Source organism: Trichoderma asperellum, chromosome 2 (assembly GCF_020647865.1).
Source record: "Trichoderma asperellum chromosome 2, complete sequence".
Lineage (NCBI taxonomy): Eukaryota > Fungi > Ascomycota > Sordariomycetes > Hypocreales > Hypocreaceae > Trichoderma > Trichoderma asperellum.
Window position 1 is genome coordinate 1,576,757 of NC_089416.1, and position 24,051 is coordinate 1,600,807.

General features: G+C 50.8%; 8 protein-coding genes across 9 annotated transcripts; 5 read left to right on the top strand and 3 right to left on the bottom strand.

The window, feature by feature from the left end:
* Nucleotides 1-606: 606 nt before the first annotated feature.
* TrAFT101_002833 (uncharacterized protein) lies at nucleotides 607-7,280 on the top strand (the record flags this gene model as incomplete). The annotated part of the gene is made up of 7 exons (XM_066126709.1): nucleotides 607-709; nucleotides 770-874; nucleotides 987-1,157; nucleotides 1,206-4,678; nucleotides 4,809-5,039; nucleotides 5,111-6,712; nucleotides 6,774-7,280. 7 exons carry the CDS (start codon nucleotides 607-609, stop codon nucleotides 6,882-6,884), a joined length of 5,796 nt encoding a protein of 1,931 aa, XP_065982816.1. The 3' UTR covers nucleotides 6,885-7,280.
* A 104-nt stretch (nucleotides 7,281-7,384) lies between these two features.
* Nucleotides 7,385-8,047, top strand: TrAFT101_002834 (uncharacterized protein; the record flags this gene model as incomplete). The annotated part of the gene is made up of 1 exon (XM_024903459.1): nucleotides 7,385-8,047. One exon carries the CDS (start codon nucleotides 7,385-7,387, stop codon nucleotides 8,045-8,047), a length of 663 nt encoding a protein of 220 aa, XP_024763948.1.
* Nucleotides 7,539-12,272, bottom strand: TrAFT101_002835 (uncharacterized protein). The gene is made up of 4 exons (XM_024899389.2): nucleotides 12,190-12,272; nucleotides 11,316-12,132; nucleotides 11,211-11,258; nucleotides 7,539-11,158 (listed from the first exon to the last, which is right to left on the bottom strand). The coding sequence occupies exons 2-4, from the start codon at nucleotides 11,974-11,976 to the stop codon at nucleotides 8,553-8,555; spliced, it is 3,315 nt and encodes a 1,104-aa protein (XP_024763949.2). The 5' UTR covers nucleotides 11,977-12,132; nucleotides 12,190-12,272; the 3' UTR covers nucleotides 7,539-8,552.
* Nucleotides 12,273-12,623: 351 nt separating this feature from the next.
* TrAFT101_002836 (uncharacterized protein) lies at nucleotides 12,624-13,145 on the top strand (the record flags this gene model as incomplete). Its single annotated transcript, XM_024909521.1, has 4 exons — nucleotides 12,624-12,671; nucleotides 12,738-12,834; nucleotides 12,971-13,065; nucleotides 13,125-13,145. 4 exons carry the CDS (start codon nucleotides 12,624-12,626, stop codon nucleotides 13,143-13,145), a joined length of 261 nt encoding a protein of 86 aa, XP_024763950.1.
* A 131-nt stretch (nucleotides 13,146-13,276) lies between these two features.
* Nucleotides 13,277-14,718, bottom strand: NCS6 (nucleotidyltransferase). Its single transcript, XM_024904993.2, has one exon. The coding sequence runs from the start codon at nucleotides 14,497-14,499 to the stop codon at nucleotides 13,312-13,314; it is 1,188 nt and encodes a 395-aa protein (XP_024763951.1). The 5' UTR covers nucleotides 14,500-14,718; the 3' UTR covers nucleotides 13,277-13,311.
* A 217-nt stretch (nucleotides 14,719-14,935) lies between these two features.
* On the top strand, nucleotides 14,936-16,637 carry RPL8 (60S ribosomal protein L8). Of its 2 annotated transcripts, XM_066126710.1 has the most exons (4): nucleotides 14,936-15,025; nucleotides 15,288-15,359; nucleotides 15,437-15,946; nucleotides 16,013-16,637. In XM_066126710.1, exons 1-4 carry the CDS (start codon nucleotides 15,023-15,025, stop codon nucleotides 16,211-16,213), a joined length of 786 nt encoding a protein of 261 aa, XP_065982817.1. In that variant the 5' UTR covers nucleotides 14,936-15,022; the 3' UTR covers nucleotides 16,214-16,637. The 2 variants fall into 2 exon arrangements, with proteins under 2 accessions (XP_065982817.1, XP_065982818.1); XM_066126711.1 differs by having other exon boundaries at nucleotides 14,936-15,359.
* A 2,053-nt stretch (nucleotides 16,638-18,690) lies between these two features.
* Nucleotides 18,691-21,242, top strand: TrAFT101_002839 (uncharacterized protein). Its single transcript, XM_024907619.2, has 4 exons — nucleotides 18,691-19,396; nucleotides 19,610-19,901; nucleotides 20,339-20,650; nucleotides 20,786-21,242. The coding sequence occupies exons 1-4, from the start codon at nucleotides 18,962-18,964 to the stop codon at nucleotides 21,118-21,120; spliced, it is 1,374 nt and encodes a 457-aa protein (XP_024763953.1). The 5' UTR covers nucleotides 18,691-18,961; the 3' UTR covers nucleotides 21,121-21,242.
* A 1,261-nt stretch (nucleotides 21,243-22,503) lies between these two features.
* TrAFT101_002840 (uncharacterized protein) lies at nucleotides 22,504-23,722 on the bottom strand (the record flags this gene model as incomplete). The annotated part of the gene is made up of 3 exons (XM_024899474.1): nucleotides 22,504-22,824; nucleotides 22,881-23,440; nucleotides 23,509-23,722. 3 exons carry the CDS (start codon nucleotides 23,720-23,722, stop codon nucleotides 22,504-22,506), a joined length of 1,095 nt encoding a protein of 364 aa, XP_024763954.1.
* Nucleotides 23,723-24,051: the final 329 nt, after the last annotated feature.

Consider the following 24,051-nt stretch of genomic DNA (forward strand, 5'->3'; position numbering starts at 1 on the left):
GAGGCACCAACAAGTCAGCCTGGTGGGAGCAGCAACACGAAAAAAAAAGCTGAGCTGACCAAGAAATAGCCGGCTTTGCTTTGACCTTGACTTTTGCCTCCCGTCTGCTGCCAACTAGTCCAGAAGGTGGCCATCTGCACCCAGAGGTGATAAAAGGGCTCGTCACCCCTTGAATCACTGTGCTGCACTGGTCTCTACTCAATCAATCGCTCCTTTTTCTTTATTTCCCATTCTCGTATTTGCGCCACTCCCTGGTTTGCTGCGTCGCCATCCGTCGCGGCTCCCCAAAGGGACCCTTCAGCAGCAGCAAAATACTACTACTGTAGTCCAGCTGCCACCAGAACGCGACTTTTCCCTCGTCGCCTCGTCACTTTGCAGCTGGGCATGGTTAATCTGAGCAGTTATCCTTACCCTCAATTCAAATAACACTACATATGCGCGCTTTCTTCCGCGATTCTCGATTTGTTATTCGTATCCGAGTCTGATCGCGCCATCTCGAGTTCTCTCCTCTTTCCGAAGCACGCCTTACCATAGCCGAGCATCGTCTGCGGGCAGCTCCCAGCATCGGAAACTTCCTCCCAAGACCGCGATATACGGACGCCCATCATGTCGTTCGGTGGCGGATTCGGGGGCGGCTTCGGCTCGAACAACCAGCAGCAGTCAAGTGCGTTTGGTGGCTTTGGAGCAAGCACTAGCACCCCTTCATCAGGTACATTTAATCTCGACCGCGACAAGAGGTTGCGCCATTCACTGACAGAGAGACACGCAGGCTTCGGATCCAACCCCTCCGGCGGCTTTGGTGCGACTAGCAACACTGGCGGCGGCCTGTTTGGCAACACCACCCCTACTCCCAGCGGCTTTGGCTCAACAGCTGGTAAGTTTGTCTCCTCAAGAAAAGGTCGCGTGGGCTCCCGAGAGGCTCAGATCCTGCGTCCTTCTTTTTTCGACCATCACCACCCCCCTTCATAATGCTAACGAGGCTGTAGGAGGTTTTGGGTCAACCGCAAGTGGCTTTGGCAGCAAGCCTGCTTTCGGTTCGACGCCTGCCACCAACACTACTTCTGGTGGTCTTTTTGGAGGCTCCAGCACCCCCAGCACCGGTACGGGCTTTGGTGGGTTTGGTTCAAATACCAATACCACTACCCCCTCAGCGTTTGGTAGTAACACTGGCAGCGGCCTATTCGGCAATGCTAATAAACCAGCAGGCGGTTTCGGCACTGCGAGCACACCTTCCCCTATGTTTGGCGGCGGCAACACCACCTCCAATACTGGCACAGGCTTTGGCGGCTTTGGCGCGACCAATACCTTGGGCGGCGCAACTGGTGACCCCCCGGGCACCGCCGTCACTCCCTTCCAAGCGTTTACGGAAAAGGAGCCTAATAGCAACACCAACCAGTCCAACGCCTTCCAGAACATCTTGTTTCAAGATCCTTATAAGAAGTGGTCTGCTGATGAGCTGAGATTAGCAGACTACGCTCAGGGTAGACGGCACGGCAACCCCAGCGGTGCTGGCGCTTTTGGCGTGGGTTCGGGCTTTGGCGGTGGATTCGGTAATACCAACCAGACGAATACTGCAACCGGTGGATTTGGAGCCACGAACAATGCTACAGGCGGATTATTTGGATCGAACACCAACACAAATACTGCATCTGGCTTTGGTGGTGGATTTGGTGCGAATAACACTGCGGCTAGCAATACTGGCGGTGGCCTTTTTGGCAACGCCAACAAACCGGCGACTGGAGGGCTCTTTGGTGCAAATACTACGCAGAATCAAGGCGGCGGCATGTTTGGAAGTGGAAACACCACCACCGGCACTTCTGGCTTTGGAGCGACAAATACCACTGGCGGTGGGCTCTTTGGCGGAGCCAATAACGCTACTACTAACACCGGAGGACTGTTTGGCAGCAATACTCAGAATAAGCCTGCGAATACTGGATTCAGCTTCGGCAACAACACCAATACGGCATCAACAGGCTTCGGAAACACTAGCGGCGGCTTTGGCTCGGCTACGACTAATACAACCGGCGGCGGCCTTTTTGGAAACGCCAATGCTAATACCAACGCCCAAACTGGTGGTGGCCTCTTTGGAAACAGCAATCAACAGCAATCCAATACCTCAGGAGGCTTGTTTGGCCAAGCCCAAACCCAACAATCAGGAGGTTTATTTGGCAACCAGCAAAAACCAGCTACAGGAGGGCTTTTTGGTTCCACACCTGCAGCCGCCAACACCAACACTGGCGGTGGTCTCTTTGGTAACACCCAACAACAGGGAACGACGGGCTTGGGAGGTACAGCCACCGGAGGACTCTTTGGAGCTAAGCCAGCTGCTACCGGCGGCCTTTTCGGTGCCAGCACTGCCACGCCAGGCAATACCGGAGGAGGGCTTTTTGGTGGCTCAGGAGCCAATATCCAGACTCAACAGTCCGCTGGAACAGGTCTGTTCGGAGCCGCTACGAATCAGCAGAAGCCTGGCCTCTTCGGAGCTACAACCGCTGCCCCGAGCGGTGGACTATTCGGCAATACCGCAGCTCAAAACCAGGGTGGACTCTTTAGCAACGCCGGCAATCAACAACAGCAGAGCATTGGTCTCGGTAGCTCGTTGCTGGGTGGCGGCCAACAGGTTAATAATGCCCCCCAGGGCCTCACCGCGAATCTGAGCGATGTATCGGCCTACGGCTCGCCATCACTGTTCGCTGGGCTTGGTGGAAACGAGGTCCCGAACCCTGGTCCGCTCGCCGTTCCCCTGAGTGGACAACCGAAACCCAAGAGGCCCTCTATTTTCCCCATGTACAAATTCACACCTGCGGCATCAGGCCGTTTTGGTACACCTCAGAAGAGAGGATTCGGTTTTTCATACAGCACCTATGGCACGCCCGCTGGAGCAAGCCCGTCTGGCCTCTCCGGTACCCCTAGCTCACTGGGTCGTAGCTTACTTGGCTCTACCCCCAGTGGAACTGCTCTCAGCAAGAGTGTGTCATCCAGCAACCTCCGCCGTACTGTCAACACTGATGACAGCATCCTCTTACCTGGCGCATTTTCGAATACTAACAACACGCGTTGGTATGGAAGCACGGGCTCCAAGAAGCTGGTTATTAACCGCGAATTGAGAAGCGACCTCTTTTCCACGCCATTAAAGGACAAACAGAATGGTGACAATGGTACTGGGCCGCGAAAGCTGGCGAAACGTGTTAGCTTCGATACGCACGTGGACGGAGAGGACTCCCCCCCGGTGCGTGCGGCTCTACCAGCCCCTGGCGATGTCCCAAGCTCTCCTGCCGAGGAGACTCCTCGTCTGGACAAGGTTACGCCCATGACGAACGGACTTCGAACCCCTGAAATGGAGCACATCAAAGGCAAGGATAAGGAACTGGCAATTGTTCCTGAAGAAGACAGCGCTACCCCTGAGCCCGAGGTCAACGGCTTTGACAACGCTCCAGGAAAGTACTGGATGGAGCCTTCCCGTGAGGAGCTTCAGAATATGAACCGGATCCAGCGACAGCGCATTGACAACTTCACTGTTGGCCGAGAGAATGTCGGCTCAATTACTTTCAAAATCCCTGTGGATATTAGCGGCATCGACCTAGACGAGCTCTGCGGTGGCATCATCCAGCTGGAGCCTCGATCTGCGACCGTCTACCCCATTGCAGCGAAGAAGCCGCCTGTTGGCAAGGGCCTCAATGTGCCCGCTAGGATATCATTGGAGCAATCCTGGCCTCGTGGTGGTCGTGATAGGAGAGTCGCAAGTGATCCTAAGCGCTTCAACAAACATATTGAGCGACTCAGGCGCATCGTCGATACTACATTCGAAAGCTACGACGTGGACACTGGCGTTTGGACCTTTTCTGTTGAACATTTCACGACTTATGGACTGGATGACTCCGATGAGGAGACCGACTTTGACATGACTCTCGACCCCCCCGCCGAAGATTCACCACCTGTAGCATTTCATGCACCTACCTCTTCACAAAATGATGATGATGCGATGGTGTTTTCCCAGTCGCACATGTTGCCCGGCGCATTCGATGAGCAAGAAGGGCTGTTCGCAGCTGAGCTGACCAGACCGCAGTCTTTTTTAGGGGTTAGCTCCGCGGACTCTGCTACACATGATGTCAAGTTGTCTCTAGAAGATGACCACATCGCAGAGTATGAAATGTCCGAGGATGAAGACATGACGAGATCTTCTATCGGACATCATCTCGCCGCGGAGCATGACGATGCCTCGTCCGAGGGTGGCCAGGATATTAAGCGTGCAACTTCAACTCCTGGTGGCATTCTCAGAGCTAGAATGAGAGCTATGAAGGACTCAGCTGGCCCCGTTAAGCTTGAAGTCGCAGATGGCGACGATTGGACAGAAATGCTGAGGAAGACAGTCAGCCCGATGAAGCGAGACCGCCAACTGGCCAAAGAACTGACTGGATCTTCTGCTAAGCGTGGAGGTAAAACAGTTACGTTTGATCTCGATGAAGAATCTGACTTGCGGAAGTCGTCCATTTGGGGGCGGAGTGCCGCCAGGCCAGATAGGAAGGATGGACATACGGTCGGCACTCATATTGGTATGGAGCAAGGACGTGGATTTGCAACGAGCATCGACTTGATGAATTCCTTATTTGAGAAGCCAAAGCCAAAGCCAATGCGCAAGGAGTCTAATGCTTCTCCATCTGCAAAAGGTTTTCCCAAGGTCGGTACCCTGACTGTTTCGCTATATAACACTTGTTGAGATTGATAATTATTTCTGAGCCGGTTGGAGGCTTTATTTGTATTTAACAAAGTAATGAATAAAATGCTAAAATTTTCTGTGTTCAATATAGTGGCCCTACGAGCGACAAGCAAAAGTCGTCGCGGCTGAAGATGGCGAGCTCGCCTTTCATAGCGCCTCGAGACCGACCTGGGGGCCAGATGAGACTCTCGTTTTGATTCGATCCCTGGACGGCTCGCACTCCTGTCGGTCAATTCGCGACAACACGGATATTCTGACTTTTCAGCGGTCCAGCATTCGGACTGAGGAGCAAGATGTCCGTCTAGCTACTTTTGCTGCTGAGGTAAGGGTTGTCTGGTTCGAGTGTAGTCACAGTAGCCGTTGTGATCTGACTAGCTAACTTTAATTCGGCAGTCATCAAAGAATTTCCTTTCGTCCCAGGACATCGTGACCGAAATCCGTATGACAGAAGGAGTGCCATATGCTACCTTGCACACCACCAGCCTCAAGAGCGTGTTCCATCATAAGAACGTGAATGATGCCGCTAGCATTCATGAGAAACAGGTCTGGGAACTAGCCAGTATCCTATTCGACGATTTAGACAGCCTGAACGCGACAGAGGAGGAACATTTGGTGCGCAGGAACAAACTGTCCCAATTTTGGTCCGACTTGGTTGAACAGGCTTCATCGACAGCCATCAGCATGGCGGCTACTAGCGAAGAGAAGGCACTTGCATGTCTCGCTGGTCACCGGATCGCAGAGGCCTGCAAGTACCTTTTGGACGGCAAAAACTTCCGCCTCGCTACTCTGGTCCCCCTGATCGGCACTAGCGATGTCGCGAAGAGGGAAATGCGAGAGCAGATCAAGTCGTGGCTAGATTCGAAGATGCTATCTGAGTTCTCCGAGGCTATTCGTACGATTTATGAGCTTTTGAGTGGAAACGTCTGCGTCTGCGAAGGTCTTAAAGGCATGCCTAACGAGGATCGAGTTGATTCATTTGTCATCTCCAAGAACTTTGGTCTAGATTGGAGGCAATCCTTTGGTCTGCGATTATGGTACGCCATTTCAAACCATGACGACTTGTCTGCCGCTGTTGAGGAATACAAAGATGATATCGACCAGGACAAGGAAGATTTGCCTCGCCCTTGGTATGTTGAACAAGGCGTTGCTCCTCTTTGGAACGATGCGAACATCGACACCCGCCAAGATCTCTTATGGGGCCTTCTCCAGCTATATGCCGACCGGGACGCCGACTTGGAAGCTATCCTACGGCCAGAAAACTCACAGCTCTCTCCCCTTGACGCAAGGCTTAGATGGCAGCTGGGTATTGCCCTGACGTCCACTGGCAAGGTCTCCTATGGCGCAAACGGGACTGAGAAGGCTGACGCTGCTACTATTGCATTTGCCGCTCAGTTAACCCGAGCTGGAGAGTGGCTGGAGGCTGCTTTTGTGCTCCTGCATTTGCACCACACAGCATCGCGCAAGAAGGCTTTGCAAGAGCACCTCTGCCAACACGCCAACCTGATTGGGTCCGAATCGGATCTCGGTTTCGTAATGCTCACAGAGAAGTATCGCATTCCCGCGGCGTGGATCTGGGAGGCACTTGCGCTTTACATGCGCTGCGTGAAGAAGGATGCTGTGGCAGAAGTCCAGTGCCTTCTCCGAGCGGGATCACATGCCGAGGCTCATCGTATTCTGATTCAACACGTTGCACCTCAAGCCATTGTTGAACGTGACTACGCTGGTTTGTCTTCTCTCATCTCACAATTCCAAGATCAGCAGCAAGGTATCACAGAATGGACTCAGGGTGGTGAGATTTACGGCCACTTCCTTCAGCTTGTTGAGTGCCGCGAGAAAGGAGAAGTTGCGTCGCCTGCGCTACTCGACAGACTCCTTGCTGGTCTCAACGCAGTGAAGGATATTGGAGCAGAGAGCAACATTACGCGATATGCTGCTATTTCTGACATGGCGGACGAAACTGCCAGGGAAATTGTGAAGGCAACGCGACAGAAACAGGTATGTGCTCCCAGACTAATCTTGATTTATTTATCTATCCATATATCTAACATTAATGCAGGATATGGAACTCCGATCCAGGATTCTGAGCCTTCCACTTACACAGGACAGACTGCTCGCATACTCGGTCGACTTGAGCTTGGATCGTTACAGAGAAGTGATGGCGCATTGAGCATTGGGAATGAGGCTTGATAGGATAGGAAGCAACGAATAGGAGCAATGCGATGGGGGGAAATGGTATATCTGTTTGTTTTTTTAACTGTTTTTTATTTTCTACTTCCGACTTCACCTTTTTTTTTTTACTGTAAACAAAGGGCGAAAGAGGATACACGATCTGGGAGGATAGGAAGATAGCATCATGGCACGAAGGACAGGGAAAAGATGAAGCTAATTAAGGGCTAAATTAGTATTGTAGTATAACCACTGTTCTATTTCGTCTGGACGCGGATAATTGTGGCGTGTAACGAAGATGCAAGTGAAGTGCGAAGGACGTTTTTGGATTTATATTAGGTAGTAGTATTCAGTGACATACACATCCAGCAACCGCCCTCTTTTACCCCCCAATTGATTGATTACCCTGCATACAAGTGAATAGAACAAAGCATCATCTGACAGCCACGCAAACATACTACATCATTCAACTAACCCCTCGTTTCCACTTGAATAAAAACAATGTCCAAGCCCAAAAACTGGCCCATCTCACTGCCGTATCTCAAAGCGCCCCTCCACGGCAAAGACATCTCCCCAACACAGACCCAATTCCTCCGCACAAAACCCCTCCACCTCCCAGCCGCGCCGGCATCCTCGCCAGCCACCGAAACTCCCTGTCCGCACGTCAAAATCCAGGCCATCCAGGACCCTCTGCATCCGGCATACGGCCAGCACGGGCTATTTGCCACCCGGAACATTGCGCCGGGCGGCTTGATACTGGTGTATCTCGGGAGAGTGCACGGCCAGGGAACGACGAGCGACGAGAGCGATTACGACCTGTGGCTTGATCGGGAGATGGACGTGGCGACGGATGCTGCGGGGGAGGGGAACGAAGCCCGGTTTATGAATGATTATAGGGGGGTTGGGGGCGTGGACAGGGCGAATGCGCAGTTTGGGAATGTCTGGTGTGAGAGATGGGGGGAGGTTTGTGTGGGAGTTTGGGCGTTGGGGGGAGCGAAGAAGAAGAGTAAGAATAAGAAGAAGGAGAAGGATGTGAAGAAGAATGATGGTAGAGGGATTCAAAAGGGAGACGAGATTCTGGTGAGTTATGGGAGAGGATTTTGGGAAGACAGGAGGAAGAGCGGCCATGGTGGTGGTGATGATGGCAGGGCAGCTGCTTTATAAGATGCCTCGTTCGACGTATCATGAAGTGCTTTAACTAAACAAGAGCAGAGAGCAAGCGACATGCAAGAGACATTTTACTCTTTGTTATTCAACTAGCCAACGCCCTCTTCTTGTCATTAAGCTGCATACTCTACTTGATTTACATCACAAGTGTCTCCCCATCTACAGCTTCCCTTCCCTTCCCCCCCTCTCGCACAAAAGCACGTAGACATAATAAGAAAAAAAGGTATACCCGGTGTTTTCCTTGCGCCACCACCAAAACCAGCCCCTACGCCGGCTCCTTTACCTAATATCAAGACAGAGATACTACATGTATAAAAGTGTAATAAATAGGGGAGGATTCAGCCTTCAATACCTTCCAACGCCCTACGCATGCTGGTGAAAAAAAAAAGAGTTCTCATCTTCTCAAAAAAATCAAAAGCCAAAAAAAAGGTGGGAGAGGGTGGGGAGAGCATCCGCATCCGCATCCGCATCCGCAAATGCTTGCTTAAACAACTCCCTTTCATTATTCGTCCTCGCCTTCGGCATCAGCATCCAGTTCTTCCTCCTCGCCGTCTTCGTCTCCTCCATTGATGCCTTGATCAGAAGGCTCAGCTACTTGTCCTCCGAGCTGTACGTTTAGTACAAATCCATTACTTGAAGGCTGAGGAGTCATGACTCTGACTTCGTCTTTGGCAGGCTCTTCGTCAACCATAGACGTTCCAACGCTGTGATCGCCATCGGTAATCATCTCTGTCCCCGGCGGCTTGTCTCTCCAGCCAGGGGGTAGTCCAGGGCCGCTGTCTGCATTGCCGTAGTCCGATTTCTTCGTTCCCTTAGGCCACCGTCCAGGGCCGCGACCTGTGCCGCCCGTTCTTCTTCTTGACCCGCTGCTCTTAGGCCGGCTGATAGTAGGTCTGCTACGGCTGCTACCCCCGGCCCTTTTAGGTCGTGGCCGGGAGCTACTACCTCCCCCCGTACGAGATCCGGATGGCCTGCTTACGCTTTGCCGTGAGCGATCAGTCCGCCGACTGCCAGCCACAGGCGGGAAAACTTCAAAGCGGTTTGGTGGTATATCACGATAGGGTGTCATCCAGTCTGGCTCGGATTCTGCATCGTCCATGATTTCGTCCTGCGGTTCTGTATTCTCTTTATCTTCAGGCGCCGCTTTCTCCTCAATTGACAAAATGGGGGTGAATTCGGGATTGCTATTGCCTGAATCGCCCGTCTCTGATACAGAACCAGCTATTGACTGTGAGCCATCATTCACCTCGTCATTCATGATGATAGAATGAGACTCTCCAGAAATATCGTTACCGCCCTCTTCGACCTTGGCTTCATCATCTTCCCGAGGGGCAATGGTATTAATAGGTGGGCCAAGCTCAAAATTCACAGCGTTGCTGCGGCCCATCACGTATGGCGTCCATGCAAGACATTCGGGCTTGAGCTGCACATAGCCTTTTGACTCCCACTTGGCTACATACTGCTGGCAGTATTCTAAATCGATCCGGAACGCGTACACCTTTGTCTGCGGATCACGGACCAGCGCTCGAAGGCCTTCCAGAGCTGCAATAACATCGTCAGGCGTCATACCCGTGTCGTCCGATATTTGCTTAATACTAAGGCCGTTTTGCTTGTGTCCATCATCTTTCAGCGTTTCCATGAAATATCGGCAAAGGCGCAAGCGCCAATAATTCCTGTAGGAAACAAGTCCCATATCAGAGAGCGGCTTTTCTGGGGATCCTGTTTTCTCCTCTACCTTGGTGAGCAGATATGAGAAATCAATAAGTAGATTACCGTATCCCTTTCTCTGATGAATCGGCAACGTCAAAATGCATGATACGTTGTTTTGGCTGCTCGCGCGTTTCTCTTTGGAGAAATAGCCAACAAAGTGATAGCCACATTCATCGTACTCACACAAGACGTAAAACAAAAACGGCTCCACGTCGTAATACAGTGTCTTGGATCCCAAGAAAAGCTTCGCCAAAAGGCACAAGTTTTGGCAGTAGACTGGGTTTTTCCGGCCATCCACCTCGAATACTGATATCGATCCATGCCGATATATCTCGTCTCCCGGGGGGTGTTTTGCTGCACATTTAAGCTTGTGGCGCCATGCCACATAATCGGAATTCATGTACTTGAGGCAGAATTCGCATATGTAGAGCACACGGTTTCTACTATACTCCGCTGGGTACGGTGCTGCATACCAAGTATCAATTTCCCAGCCACCAAATTCGATACACTCGATTTGGCTGGCGTTGTCACTTGATTTCTTGGATTTGCGGATAGGCATATCTATCTCTGCCTGCATTGCCAGTACGCGAGCTCTCCATTCGTCTTCTGCGCGCTGTTTAGCTTGGTCGAAGCGCCTCCGATCGTCAGGCTGTGGCAGCGTTTTTGTAGTATCTGCTTCTGCTTCCGTCAGGATACCACCATAGGGCTTTCCTTTCATATCTTCAGTCTCCCTGTCAAACAAAGAGTAGAAGGGTGTTGAATAGAAATCTGTTGTAAAGGGCGTTGGGAGTACGGGTGTTGCTGTAACAGCACCAGAGTTGGGGCGCACAGCTGATGGTGCGACTGGAGTGCGTGGTGCTCGTCCGTTTGCTCCAGACCTTCTCCTTTCTCTTCGCCTGCGCGAGAGAATCTCTTTGAGATTTCCAGCCCGCACGCGCATGGTCACCACAAGTGATCCTCGCGATTTCCTTTCAATGATGACTAGAGACGGTCGAGTAACTTTTAATCGAACCGCACGTGAGCTTCCCCTAGTTGGCTCTGCCGATTTGGCATCAGTCTCTTCATTAGCAGACACGCCATCGGTCGAAAGGCCGCGTCGTCGTCTCCTCAGAGCAATAGTAGCCTCCTCAGGCTCTACGGACGATGTCTTTCTCTTTCTCAGTGAGCGAGGCTCATCCGCGATATCCCCGGCGGCTGTGTGGTCGTTGAGAGTAGTTTGGGTTTCTGCACCGTCTTGCATCTGATGTCTAGGAGACAACTCAGAAGGAGCGTCCGAAAGCTGCGATTCGGGCCTGGCTTGGCCATTGATGCTAGGATCTTTCTCCAGTTCCTCCGGTTCCTCTTCCTCCTCATCAGAGCCGCCATTGTCGCATTCGGGACAGTTCCAGTGCTTTGAGTCTTTATTTAAGTCAGCAAACTTTCCAAGAATGATGTATTTGGCGCAACTTACTGTTCTGTTCGCTCATTGCTGCTGCATCTCTTGCGCATTGCTGGTGAGCTAGAAACTGTTAGCAAATTTCTATCATCGTATACTCCAACTTTTTGGCAGACATACCATTCTCGCCACACCTAGAACACGACAGGAACGTCTCAAAATCCTCACTCGGGTCATTTTCCTCGTCCTGCTTGCAAAACATGCACGTATTCGACGGGCCATCATTCTCCGAATCCTCGTCCTCTTCTACCTCTCCAGCATCTTCCCACGCAGGCTCTTCGTCCGAATCATCTTCAGCATTACTAAGAAGTTCTGAAACGTCGCTCTCTGCGTCATCTTCGGCATCTTCATCCTCCTCGTCTTCGTCGTCGGTATCGCCTGGTTTGATCTTAACCGCGCCAACCCCTTCGTCGCCATCTTCCTCACCATCTGCGTCATCGTCCTCATCGTCGTTCAGCTGGAGGGGGTGACCATTGTTAACCACTATTTGTTGATCCACAAGCTCGTTATAATCTTCTCCCTCCGCATCTTGATCCATTTCGTCGTCAATCTCCTCTCCGGAAGCATCACGATCACTAAGCTCCTCGTCATCTTCGTCCATGTCCATGCTATTGCCGCCATTTATTCTATCCTCAGCAGAGATGGCGACTATGGTCTGAGTCTTTAAGGGTGCAGGGGTGAGCGCATCCTCGCCAGCTGTGTCCGCTGTCTCGTATTCAGCGTCCTCCGAGAGCCTGACGCTCTGCTGCAGCTCCTCCTCCATCGACTGCGCGCTCGTCATAGTTATCGCTGCTTGTTGAGACTCGTAGAGTGTGGATATCGTTTTGACGCTGGCATATCGATCGAGAGCCCTGGATATACTCGAGGCTGATATCAGGTGGCATGCATGGCGCTCCCTCGGATGCGCTTCCTAAAGCAGAAAACTCGCTAATCGCAGCTGCTATCGTGTAAGCTCTATGTAAACATCTATAAGAGGCGAACTGATCCTCCCTACCAAATTGTACGTAACTGCAACGGCTTATGCTTATTGACTGCTCTTGTTGGCGATGCGACAACAGCCTCAGTCGCGTTCTCCAACCTCGCATGTCCTGAAGTCGCGGAAGTAGGAGGCACAGTGCGTGCGCATTTCATTATCGCGTTTTCCCGCCAAATTTTGGGCTGTAGACAGTACGGAATAATGTGGCGCTAACTATGCATTGGTGCAGGGATGCGTCCTGGCTGGGGCCTCAGGCATCGATTTCGACGGCTCCAATTGGAGCTTTGCCCACTGACGTGCAGGCTCAGTATCAAGAACGAGGCTCGGCAGACTCGAGACATTGCGACAAACTTGAGCAGGGCTCTTACAATTGGAGTGCCCAGTTCAATTTTCGGTATTTTTTTCTCGGTCGAACGCCAAGTGAGAGACCGTTCCGGCGGCGCAGCACCACCATGCCCGTTCCTTTCGAAACCCTGCTGCCGTATGGCATCATGATTGTCGTATGTGCTATACCGAACGAGACTTCACCACAAGGGAACCCGAGGTAGCTCACAGTTTGTTGCTAGATGTTTGGCGCCACAGGCACCGGACTGGCTGCCTTCAAGACGTGGCAGAACGAGGGCAAGCGACCGCGCTATTCATTGGATCAGTGGGACAGAGTTAGTCAACTTCCGAGCAGCGGATGCGGCCATTTGTATTCAGTAGCTAACCATGACTTGTAGCAAAGTAAGAAGCTTTTCGACGAACGGATTCTTTTGCATATTTTTCGATCGAACTAGACACTAACTAGCATTCAAAGTGATGGACCGAGACCGCCGACTTACAGGAACATTGAGAGGACAGACAGACAACCCCCAAGCACCTTTGGGATTTGAATTCAGCAACGGGTGGAAGGTAATATCCTTGCATATGTACAACGTCTTCTTATGGACAAGTGCTAATACAGTATGCAGCTGGAGAAGCGATTTACTTAGACGATTACGGTGTACAATCGGAATTATTAGAAGAGGGGGGCCTCGACCTCAAAATCCAAATGAAACAGAGTGTATATATACCAGGCAGAAACTCGGCTTCGCTGGCCAGCATTATATACATGGCTGTGCTAGTAAATGGTGGTCAAAAATCTATTATTAAGAAAATCTAACCCTCTATTGAGATCTCTGGTCTGTTCTTATTGAGGCCTTCCAGCAAGGTACAAGCCTGGCACATTGCTTGACTGGACATATAGCCGCATTTGACGCACTTTCCAAGTGTCTGCAGCTGAACAGGGCCAGGCTCCTTTGACCGACGCTGCCGAATTGGAAGTTTTACCACATCGTCACTATCGATGACTTTGGGTGTGGCATTTGAAGTGATCTCAGTCTCAAGGCCATTGGCTGTGGGCTTCTCCTTGAGACTTGCTTCCATTTGTGCGAGGTCGTTCCCTGATGTTTTTGCGTCGGCAGATCCACAGCCACCCATCCCCTCGCCTTCGTCGCAAGCGCATGCCCCTTGTCCCTTATCTGGCGTGAGCCGGGCCATGTCTTCGCCGCTCCGAACAATGTCCAATATGGCGCTTGGTCGAACCTTTTCCAGGTTCTTGATGAGGCTTCGTGCCGTTCCTCGGAATGCCTCAGGACTGTATATACACTCCGTACTAAAATAATCCAGCTTCTTGTGGTGTGCATAAAGCACAATCTCCTTTTCGTATGCATACTTTAGAGGCTTACTTCTCTTCACATCATTCAATGAGCCACCAGTGACAATACTGGTGCTGCGAGACAGTCGTGGTAGATCTCCTCTGAGAAGATTCATGAGAACCGTCTCCGCAACATCATCCGCATTGTGACCAGTGACAACATGCTTGATTTCCAGCGTCTTTGCGCCCCTGTCCAGCGCCTGCCGTCGAAATACGCCGCAGTACGTGCAGTTGCCCTTTTTTCCAATAGTCTCCACGACTTGGTCCATTGTCCAGCCATATAATTCGTCATATCCCACGATCTTCAAGGGCATGTCGTACTGAACTGCGTTTCGTTTCACCGTTTCCAGGGAGTCATCTCTATAGCCTTTGATTCCTTCGTCTATACTGAGGAGAACGAGATCCAGCCCATAATCGTGACGCTCGTTAAGAGTCTTTAGCACGGATGCCAGTACTGTTGAGTCCTTGCCTCCTGATGCACCGATGGCGACTTTCTCTCCGCGGTAGAACAGCTTGGATGAGACGATGGTATGGTGCACTTCATCCTCAAAGACGGCTATGAAGCAGTCGCGGCATAATTTATGATGGTTCTTGGGCCTCTTAACTACTGCCTTGTTTGTCTGGCAGCGGACACACGTGGTAGGCGGCATCTTGGTGTGTCTATAAATAATCTGAGTCTGAATGGTATATGAGTCTGAGTCCGAGCCTGGGTCCGATAAGGTAGCTGATTTCTCTTTGCTCTTCAAAGGGAACAAGCAAGCTGAGTATTAGAGGGTATCTCAGTTCGATAAGGTATGGGAAAATGCCTTGAAAGCAAAATATCTATGATAAAAAAGTAAAGTTACGCAATATCGATAGTATCATTAATCGTCTTTCATTACTAGTCGCCAACAAATTTAGTTCTGATAAATCGCAATAGCGCCCATGATTCAAAGGTACTTAGGTACATCATTCGAAACTTTTTTGGTAATCGATAAGATCACGTGATCTCATTCACAAAGCCGCCTCAAGTTAAGCTACAGCAGAAGACCCACATTGGAACGGATGCTGAAGCCCTAATTTTCCGCCCACCACATAGTCGAACTTTTCTTTCGACTTTTCTTTGCAACCCATCCCGCTCCGGCATCGAAATTTGTTCAACATCGAACATTCGCCCATCGCCCAATAATCAAGATGGTAAGTTAACAGTCACCAAGACTCTAATGGCCACAGTTTGTGAGTCAAATGTGCGAAAGCGCAATTGATACAATGGTGTTTGCTTTTATTTGCAACCCGTTGGACATTCCGCCCGATGTTCACTTGAATGTGAACTGAAGGGTGAAGACTTGGCTGGAGACGCAGCAGTGCGCTGAAATATGCCACAATGCGTTCTCGTTAGAGTTCAGAGAAGACTTTTTGGCTTGAGCCCCTCGCTGATGTCTTCTTTTCTCAATGACAGCCTCCCAAATCTGGCAAGAAGGTCGCCCCTGCTCCTTTCCCTCAGAGCAAGGCTGGTAAGAAGGGACCCAAGGTTAGTAAAAAAAAAATTATCATGAATCTCCCCAGCTAGAGGGAATCTTGTCGAGATGGTCTAACGAGATATTGCAGAACCCTCTTATCGAGAAGCGCCCCCGCAACTATGGCATCGGCCAGGACATCCAGCCCAAGCGAAACCTTTCTCGCATGGTAAAGTGGCCCGAGTATGTCCGCCTCCAGCGCCAGCGCAAGATCCTCCGTCTGCGTCTCAAGGTCCCCCCCTCTCTGGCCCAGTTCCAGCACGTCCTTGACCGCAACACCGCCGCCCAGGCTTTCAAGCTCCTCAACAAGTACCGCCCTGAGACCAAGGTCGAGAAGAAGGAGCGTCTCCTGAAGGAGGCTACCGCCGTCAAGGAGGGCAAGAAGAAGGAGGATGTCTCCAAGAAGCCCTACACCGTCAAGTACGGTCTCAACCACGTCGTTGGCCTGATTGAGAACAAGAAGGCTTCCCTGGTCCTCATCCCCAACGATGTTGACCCCATTGAGTTGGTTGTCTTCCTTCCTTCTCTCTGCAAGAAGATGGGTATCCCCTACGCCATCATCAAGGGCAAGGCCCGTCTCGGCACTGTCGTCCACAAGAAGGTTAGTTTTGAACCCACAACTATCACGTAAGAGATGGGGGGAATTGTATACTAATTTGATTAATAGACCGCGGCTGTCCTGGCCCTCACTGAGGTCCGCTCCGAGGACAAGACCGAGCTCTCCAAGCTCGTCTCTGCCATCAAGGATGGTTACATGGAGAAGCACGAGCAGTCCCGCCGACAGTGGGGCGGTGGCATCATGGGTGCCAAGGCTCAGATGCGCATCATCAAGAAGCAGAAGGCTATTGAGGCTGCTACCAAGATTTAAGCTTTCTTCTAATACCCGGGTTGCATTTGGGATTTAAGGGATTATCATCGGTGTTTAAGGATTCAGGGCATGGCAAAAAATGAATGAATTTCCAGCACAGTTGTGTATCCCAAATATGACCGTTCTACACACATGTGTGAAGTGAAATGAGTGAATTTGCTATAAGGTGACGATGACATAAAATTGGTGCAAGGTTGCAGATGCTATTGGCAGAAGTCAGCCTTAATTGCCCTTGACACTTTGCTCTCTTGGACTGTAAAGCAACAAGGCAAGACTCCGTATGTAGACAATTATGGTGAGAACGAAAAGGGGCCATGCGAGTTATCCGCCGCAGAGCTCCATCTTTGATAGGGGCGTTCCCAGTAGGATTCATTGCTTCCGTCGGATAGGCAATATTGGTTTACATGACTTCGACAAATGTTCCCTGCCTCGGTAAAATGAATAGTAGTTGTAGTTGACTACATGTAGTCAATACGATGGGAGCCATTGAACCAAGGTCTTAGAATGGCTGCCTACATGTAGCAGGGAATCTACGGGAGTCTTGGTAAGCATCTTAATAATATATCCATGGAGAGCTCGGCAATGCGACGAGTTCAGATTGGTCCGCATCTACTCGCGTGTTCCGTTCGTCCAGCAGTTCGGCTATGATCTCGTAACCGACGGCGTGGTTCTGATCTAACCAGGCTTCAGAGCGCTTGAATTACCCATCCTGGCAAGAGAAACGCCATATCGGCTAGAAAACTTCACGAAAAGAGCAACAATAGAGCGAGCACAGCCGTTGAGGACCTGATTTGGAAAGTGAAGGATCAGAAAGAGAAGAGCAAAAGCGAAGCTAGGGCTCGCAATTTCTGCAGCGCTATCCCCATAGCCACACGCACCGGGGAGGCTATCCGGACCTAAAGGACAGGCCAGCGATGGAGGAGAGAGAAGAGGAGGAAATCGACTCCTGGGAGATAAATGTTGGCGAGTATACGAAGGCAAGGCACAGGCTAACGCAATGCTAACGCAATCTGATGAAAGGCCCCATGATAGTCGCTTGTGGTAACAGACTGGAGAACGTCGGACGATGCGTTGGGGGCCAAGATTTGGCACTTGGGAAGTGCTAGAGATGAATTGACAAGGGGATCTGGCGAGGTTTTGCTTCTTGCGGCATAGCAAAAAGATGTCAAGGAACCTGGCAGCAGCCCCACATGCCGGTCACAGTGCTGTTATTACTGTACATGTACCCGACAGGCCTCGAGCAAGTACCAGCTCCATTTCCGAGGATGAGGGCATCATTATGGGTCCCAAAATGCCGCGAGATGGGACCCAGCAGCTAGCCGCGCCGTTCCACTTGGAGCGATGGGGAATAGACTCGTTTTTAGACATATCGGCCGGCATTGTACATGGTGGACGCAGCAGCAAGGCGCTGAATTGGGCGATTCCAAAATGCACGTCCTCGCCCTTCGCTTGGCCACATGCCCCCCTTGAATGCTCAGCTTGTCCGGGGATGCGAGGGAGAGAGGGCGAGGGAGAGACAAAAATGGTACAGCTAGAACCGTGACCGAGTGCTCGGTAACCGGCGCGGTGGTAGGATTTTAGTCCACGGACTCGCATTTATTGAAAAGTACGCCGGCAATCATTGGCTGTCACGCATTGATGGACATCGAACGATCCATGCAGGAAAACGGGCAGGGAGCCACGGCATCTAGACGATATCAACCTGACAGGTCTGATATCACTGTGAAAATCAAAGAAATATTGAATCCGGCAATTTAAGCATGCAATGCACGACAAAACAGAAAAGAAAAAGGAAAACAAAGAGGCAAAGCCAATTTCCGGTGCTGGTCATTTTGTAATGCACGAATAACCCATTGACTGGGTAGTGGTGGTACCACTTACTCTTTCTGTTCTCGGCACAAGAAGAGTTGTACGGATCCTTGCCCCAAGGAGTGGTGCAGTCTCTCTTTGATTCGGAGCACGCGTGAGGATCCATTAAGTGCTGACCACCAGAGCACCGATGCAACCACAGGGAGTTTTGCAGGTGCGGATATGGATACACGTTACTGCACTAGAGGTTTAGCAGCAACAAGAGCTGCATCGGCGGCCGAGAGCGAAAAGGAAGAAAAAAGTGGGAGAATGTCTCGGACAAAACCGTGTGATTGAGGAATCGCAAGACTGCGGAGTACCTAGTGTTAGGTTAGGATATTAGTTGCTTTTTGTCTCGGGTTTTTCTCTGCTATTGTCTTAATGACGCATTTTCCTTGTCTTCCCAAATTTGTTAGTGCTCTGTCCCAATCCCGACCCGTCAGGTCTGCCAATTTCCGAATGAGGCAGCGCATGTCAACACCAACACTCTGTGGGGACTGCAAAAGAACCAGAAGCAATTCAGAGTCAATGCGAAAACACCAACCCGGTACAGGTATGCAGCGCAACCCAAGACATACTTACTAGGCCCGCCCCCACCAGTGTTTTACGTTTTTCTTTCTCTTTCTTTTTTAAGAACTACTTGCGGCCGAGAAGAAACAAAACAACGGCCGAAACCACAGGCTGGCGTAAAAAGCTAACGTATCAGACTGTCGTTTTTCGCCGAGCAGGGATTCTCCAAGCCTTAAGACGTTGTCACCGTTGCATCGCGGAGATTTTTGAGGAAAAGAAGAGGGCGGAGCGAAACAAAAAGGAAGAAAAAAAAGAAGTAACAACGTGTTAGGGAAAAAAAAAAGGAGCGAGCGACAGACAGAAAGACCGCAACATCCTTACTAACAAGCAATGGCCATCAGCGCCGACAGCCCCAATCCCCCTCCAGCCGCCAGCAGCGGTGCCGGTAAGCCGCCCGTCCTCATCATTGGCGCAGGAGTCAGCGGCCTGCTGCTCGCACAGCATCTCAAACGTGAAGGCATACCCTTCCGTGTCTTTGAGCGAGATGGCGACTTGGCGACCCGCGGCGCCGGCTGGGGTCTGACGTTGCACTGGTCGCTGGCGGCGTTGCAGAGCCTGTTGCCGGCAGGCCTGGCCGAGCGCATCTGCGACGAGTCCAGCGTTGACCGTTGGGCGGACCGGCGAGGCGAGGCGTCGAGGTTTCCCTTCTTCAATCTGGAGAGTGGAGAGCTGAAGACGCAGACGCCCGGAGCGGTGAAGAGTGCGCGGATTAGGGTCACACGAGAGAGGCTGCGGAGGTTATTGGCGGAGGGGATTGATATTGAGGTAAGGCTGACACTTTTCTTTTTTATATTGAGCTGCGCATGAGGCTGCCTATCTACTAGGTGCCTATCTTATCTGCAACTGCCAAGCACATACATACGTCAAGAGAGCTCTACTGCTTAGCAGCGATTGCTCTTTCCATTATTTTTTTGTCTCGCCCCTAGCCATCTCTCATTCTGTCACTAAAATCGCTTGCTAACACCACCATTTCTCAAGTGGGGGAAGTCTCTCCACGACTTCACAACCAACGACAACGGCACCGTCAACGCCATCTTTGACGACGGCGCATCATGCACCGGTACGCTCTTAGTGGCGTGTGATGGAGGCCAGTCCCGTGTGCGGCGAGTCTTGTTCCCCGACGAGACCAAGTTCATGATGCAGCTGCCTGTGCGGACGATGGGCGTTAAGATCTCGTTAACGGCGGAGCAGATCGAGCCAATCCGCAAACTGGATCTGTTTTTCCTTCAGGGCGGATCGCCACTGAACAATTCGTTCATGTACATCAGCGGTGCGTAGCCCAAAAAAAAACCTCCCTTCCCCTGTCCCTTTTTTCTTTCTTAATGCTCCGGTCTACTACTCCTGCATTGTCATTTGCTTGCATTGCCCATCATTTTGAGTTTGACATCTACGGTCGCTTGTTCTTGTCGATCTTTTTCTTGGTGCCTTTTTTAGGGCTTCGACCCGCCTGGAGCTTCTTTGCTCTGTGTGGAGCTCCCAGGCCGAGTCTCCATTGCGAGGTACAAGCAATGGAATAAGCCTCGGGAGCGGCGGCCGCCGTCGCGGATCCGGCGATCATTATCGCCTCCCGCAGCGGCACTGTAAAATGCTAAAAAACGGCCTTTGATGAGAAATGACAAAAACAGCGCACCCAAAAGAATCGCATCAAAACACCGTCAAACGCGCACACCAACTGCTGTTATGGCCATTAGTACTGACGCATCGCAGTCCTTGACGTCCCCGGAAACCAGATCGACAGCAACCCAGATGTCTTCCACTGCCAGATGCATCTCTCATGGCCCTATCACTCGAGCAGTGAAGCCTTAATCGATGTGCCGGCCACCAACCAAGGGCGGTACGAGCTGATGGTCTCCTTCGCAAAGACTTGGGCCGAGCCTTTCCACTCCTTCGTGCTCAACAACGTACGTCCAGACACTCCCATTAAGCGGCTGGATGTGCTGGACTGGGCGCCGCCTGTTGGACTGCGATCAAAGGGTCCAGTAGTGCTGATGGGCGATTCATTCCATCTAATGTCTATGTGTAAGTGCGCCTCCCTTTTGTGCCGTTTGGAGATTTTCTTTTTTTCACTTTTTGGCTTTTATTCAACCTCTCTCCCTTTGCTTTACATGGACGATGCAAGTTTTCGCTTGCTTACTCACTCTTACTCTATTTTAGACCGCGGCGAGGGCGCAAATCACGCCATTATCGATGTCCGCGACTTTGCGACACACGTCGTTCCAATACTGTCGCTACAACACACCCAGCAGGGCGTAGCGCAGGCCCAAGATTCCGCGCAGGCTCTGCGCCAGGCGCTAGATAGCTATGAAGACGCCGTCGTCTCTCGTTCACGGCCAGGGGTTTTGGCCTCGCGCAGGGCGTGTTTAGACGCGCACGCTTATTCTAGGCTGTTTGGAGAGGGAGCCTCAGCGGGCGGCGTCAGCCCATTGCTGAGCAAGCGCGAGATGGCGCTCCAGTTCGACGATGAGTCGATGGAGCTGATGGGCCAGTAGGCAATACATTACTACATACAAGCCCTTGAGTTCCCCTGATTAATGGAGCACGGTTTGTATATTAGTTCAAGTTGATCGTTCGAGCGAATAATAGGTTACAACCAATCACCCCCCCCCCCCCCCCCAAGAAGCACTCGTAACGTACGTGCTTGCATTGACTTTGGTTCCCCGAATGAGGAGCCCTCAGCTAGCCCAGCCAAAAGCCAATGGGCCTCGTTCCCGGGCCTTCATCCAAGTAGCACTATACAGTAGACGAACTAGTCTCGGAGAAGATAGCGATATATTAAAATCCCCACTCGCTTGTCGTACCGCCACACACAATGGACCATAGATTAATTTAATCAGCCCAGGTACCATAGCAAGGTCTTTGTCAGAAGAATAGCATAGACCAGGATTCCCACTTCGCCTCGGAAAGAGAGCGAGAGTGAAAAAAAAAATCCACTTCGCCAAACTAGACTTGAAGTATAATAGCGTGGAGTAGCAAAGTCTAGATCCCCCTATGCAAGAAACTTTCCCTCCGGCAAACTGATCCGAAACGAGGCATGTACCCCCTACTTTGCAAGGGAAGAGAAAAAAAAAAAAAGCTATTGGTAACCAGGTATATGGATTGTTTTCATTGGTTTTGCTTTTCTCTTCGCCTATTGTGCCTGTTCCCTTCTTTGTCTCCCTTGTAATCACTTAGATAAGATGAGTACGTGTACGTACATTGATGTTTAGCGAAGTAGAGCAAGCAGTCGTTTCTCTCGCTACCATGTCTTGTTTTAGTAAAGCCGTTTGTCTTTTTTTCCCTCCTGTTTCTTGAAACTTGACGCTGCAAAGGTTTCCAAATGCCACTGATGTTTATGCATTGATGGTGTTTCCGCGCAGTAGTTGCCATGTGATTCCAAATAGAGGAAAGGGGGGGGGGGGAGAAGGAAAAAAGAAAAGAAAGAGAGAGAGGTACTATTTTCTACACGGGGGTGGCTATAATTACCCCAGTAATCCTAGGTGCCTTGTTCTCGCAACGAGCTGAAACAAAGTAGTATTTACTATTGGCTGCAGTGTGACAAATACTTTTTGGGCGTTGCCATTATTAAAAGTCCAATGGTTTGTTCAAGGTAATAGTGATGATATTCATTGCCTTGTGGCTATTTTAAACCCATAGCTCCATGATATTCTTTTTTGGCGGCGCATCTCTGGCCCCTAATAAACTCCACGCGAAAATAAGACAAAGCAAATAGAAGATACTCAAAAATAGATCCAAAACATCAGACATTCCATAACGTAGTAGCAAGAAGTAAAACCATTATCGACAAGAAGAAAGAGAGAAAAAAGCAAGGTGTATCTCTAACGAAACAAAACAAATAAAGCAACAACAAACAAACTGCAATTCAATGTCCTATTTTACATGCTATCTTCAAAACTGTCGTTTCGCCGTCTGGTCTGGCCGCGTTCCTCGTCGACTTGCACGCTGTATGTAATGGACTTCATGATGCCAGCTCCTTGAAGTATGTTTTCCTCGCTTGAGGACTTGATTGCGGTCGAGGCACTCTTGTCATGGTGGTCGTCACGGCTGTGGCTCACATCGCTGAGTTTGAAATGCTCGCCCTTCGTACCTCGACTGTGCTGATTGGATGATCCGTTGTTGTATGAGTTCTTTGTTCGATATTCCTTGGCTTTTCTCATGAAGACTGGGGCCAGGAATGGCAGGGATGAAACCATGTTCTAAAGAGGCATGTTAGCTCTGCACGCGTAGTATCATTGCAAGAGAGATTACTTACGCCGACGTTGAATTCAATGGTGCCCCATAGAATCAGCATTGTGGAGTTGCCGTCACCAGTTGAGATTCGGTTGATCTGGGTATATCTCAAGATGGAGCAGACCGTCGTGAACAGGCCAAGTAAGAAGATACCAATAAGACCGAGCTTCTTGGCCAGTCGGATATTGAGTCTGAACAAGACTGGCAAGGGAAGAATGGCAACGACAATGTCCGACACAATGGTAACGACGGCATAGGCTGTAAAAGAAGGTCCAGGAGCTAAGCAAGTTCCGCTTACATGGGGGTTCCATGACCTTTGAACTGGGCTACAGGCAAATATGAGGGAAAGGGCGCAGCCCAAGTGCCCTAGGAAGACTAATGCAATGGTGGCAAAGACAACATAACGATAGGTCCTTTGGTCCGTTCCCTTGAGGAGTCGCAGATAACTGATGAGGAGCGCAATCTTGAAGAAGCTGATGCCAATTTGATAGATGGGACGTCCCGCAAAGTTAACCTTTGTGTAGACATCGAGACTGGCGGGGGGCCTATCCCTAATTGGCAGTCCCAGGCCATATCTTGTTTCTGTGCGTCGCGTTAATATTTGTCCAGGCCACGAAACCGACCGACAATATGGAGCGGGATTGACGTACGAACAATGCAGAGAATGGAGTACATGAGAGCAAACACGACGGACAATGCGGACATCCAATCGTCACTGGCAAGACCGCGCGCGGCGAAGCGAATGTAAAGACGGGCACCGACAGTCAAGATGGAAAGAACCGAAAGAACGACGCAGATGGTGATGATTGTCGGATATTGGGACTCGGCGTTGACCGCCTCAGAGGCGTTTAATACCCAACCCATGATGAAAAGCAGTATATATTTTAACTGTTGGTGGACCGGGCCGAGTAGAATATGTTGTTGGCTGTTGGTGTTGGCTACAAGGCGCCTCCGGGTGGCGGAAGAAGCGCGGCGACAGGCGAGAGAGCGTGAGAAAAGAGGCTGTACCGCCAACAATATGTATAGATTAGGTAAATGTTGCAATTAATCGTAGACTGCAACCCAAAGGCCAAGGAAAGAAAAAAAAGAGGATCGGTATAAGCGGGACTGAGGGAAGAAGCGGCCCCCAAGGGAGATATAGGAAATAGAAATGAGCGTATCCAAGAAAGGCGTCGGACGATGTAGATGGATCC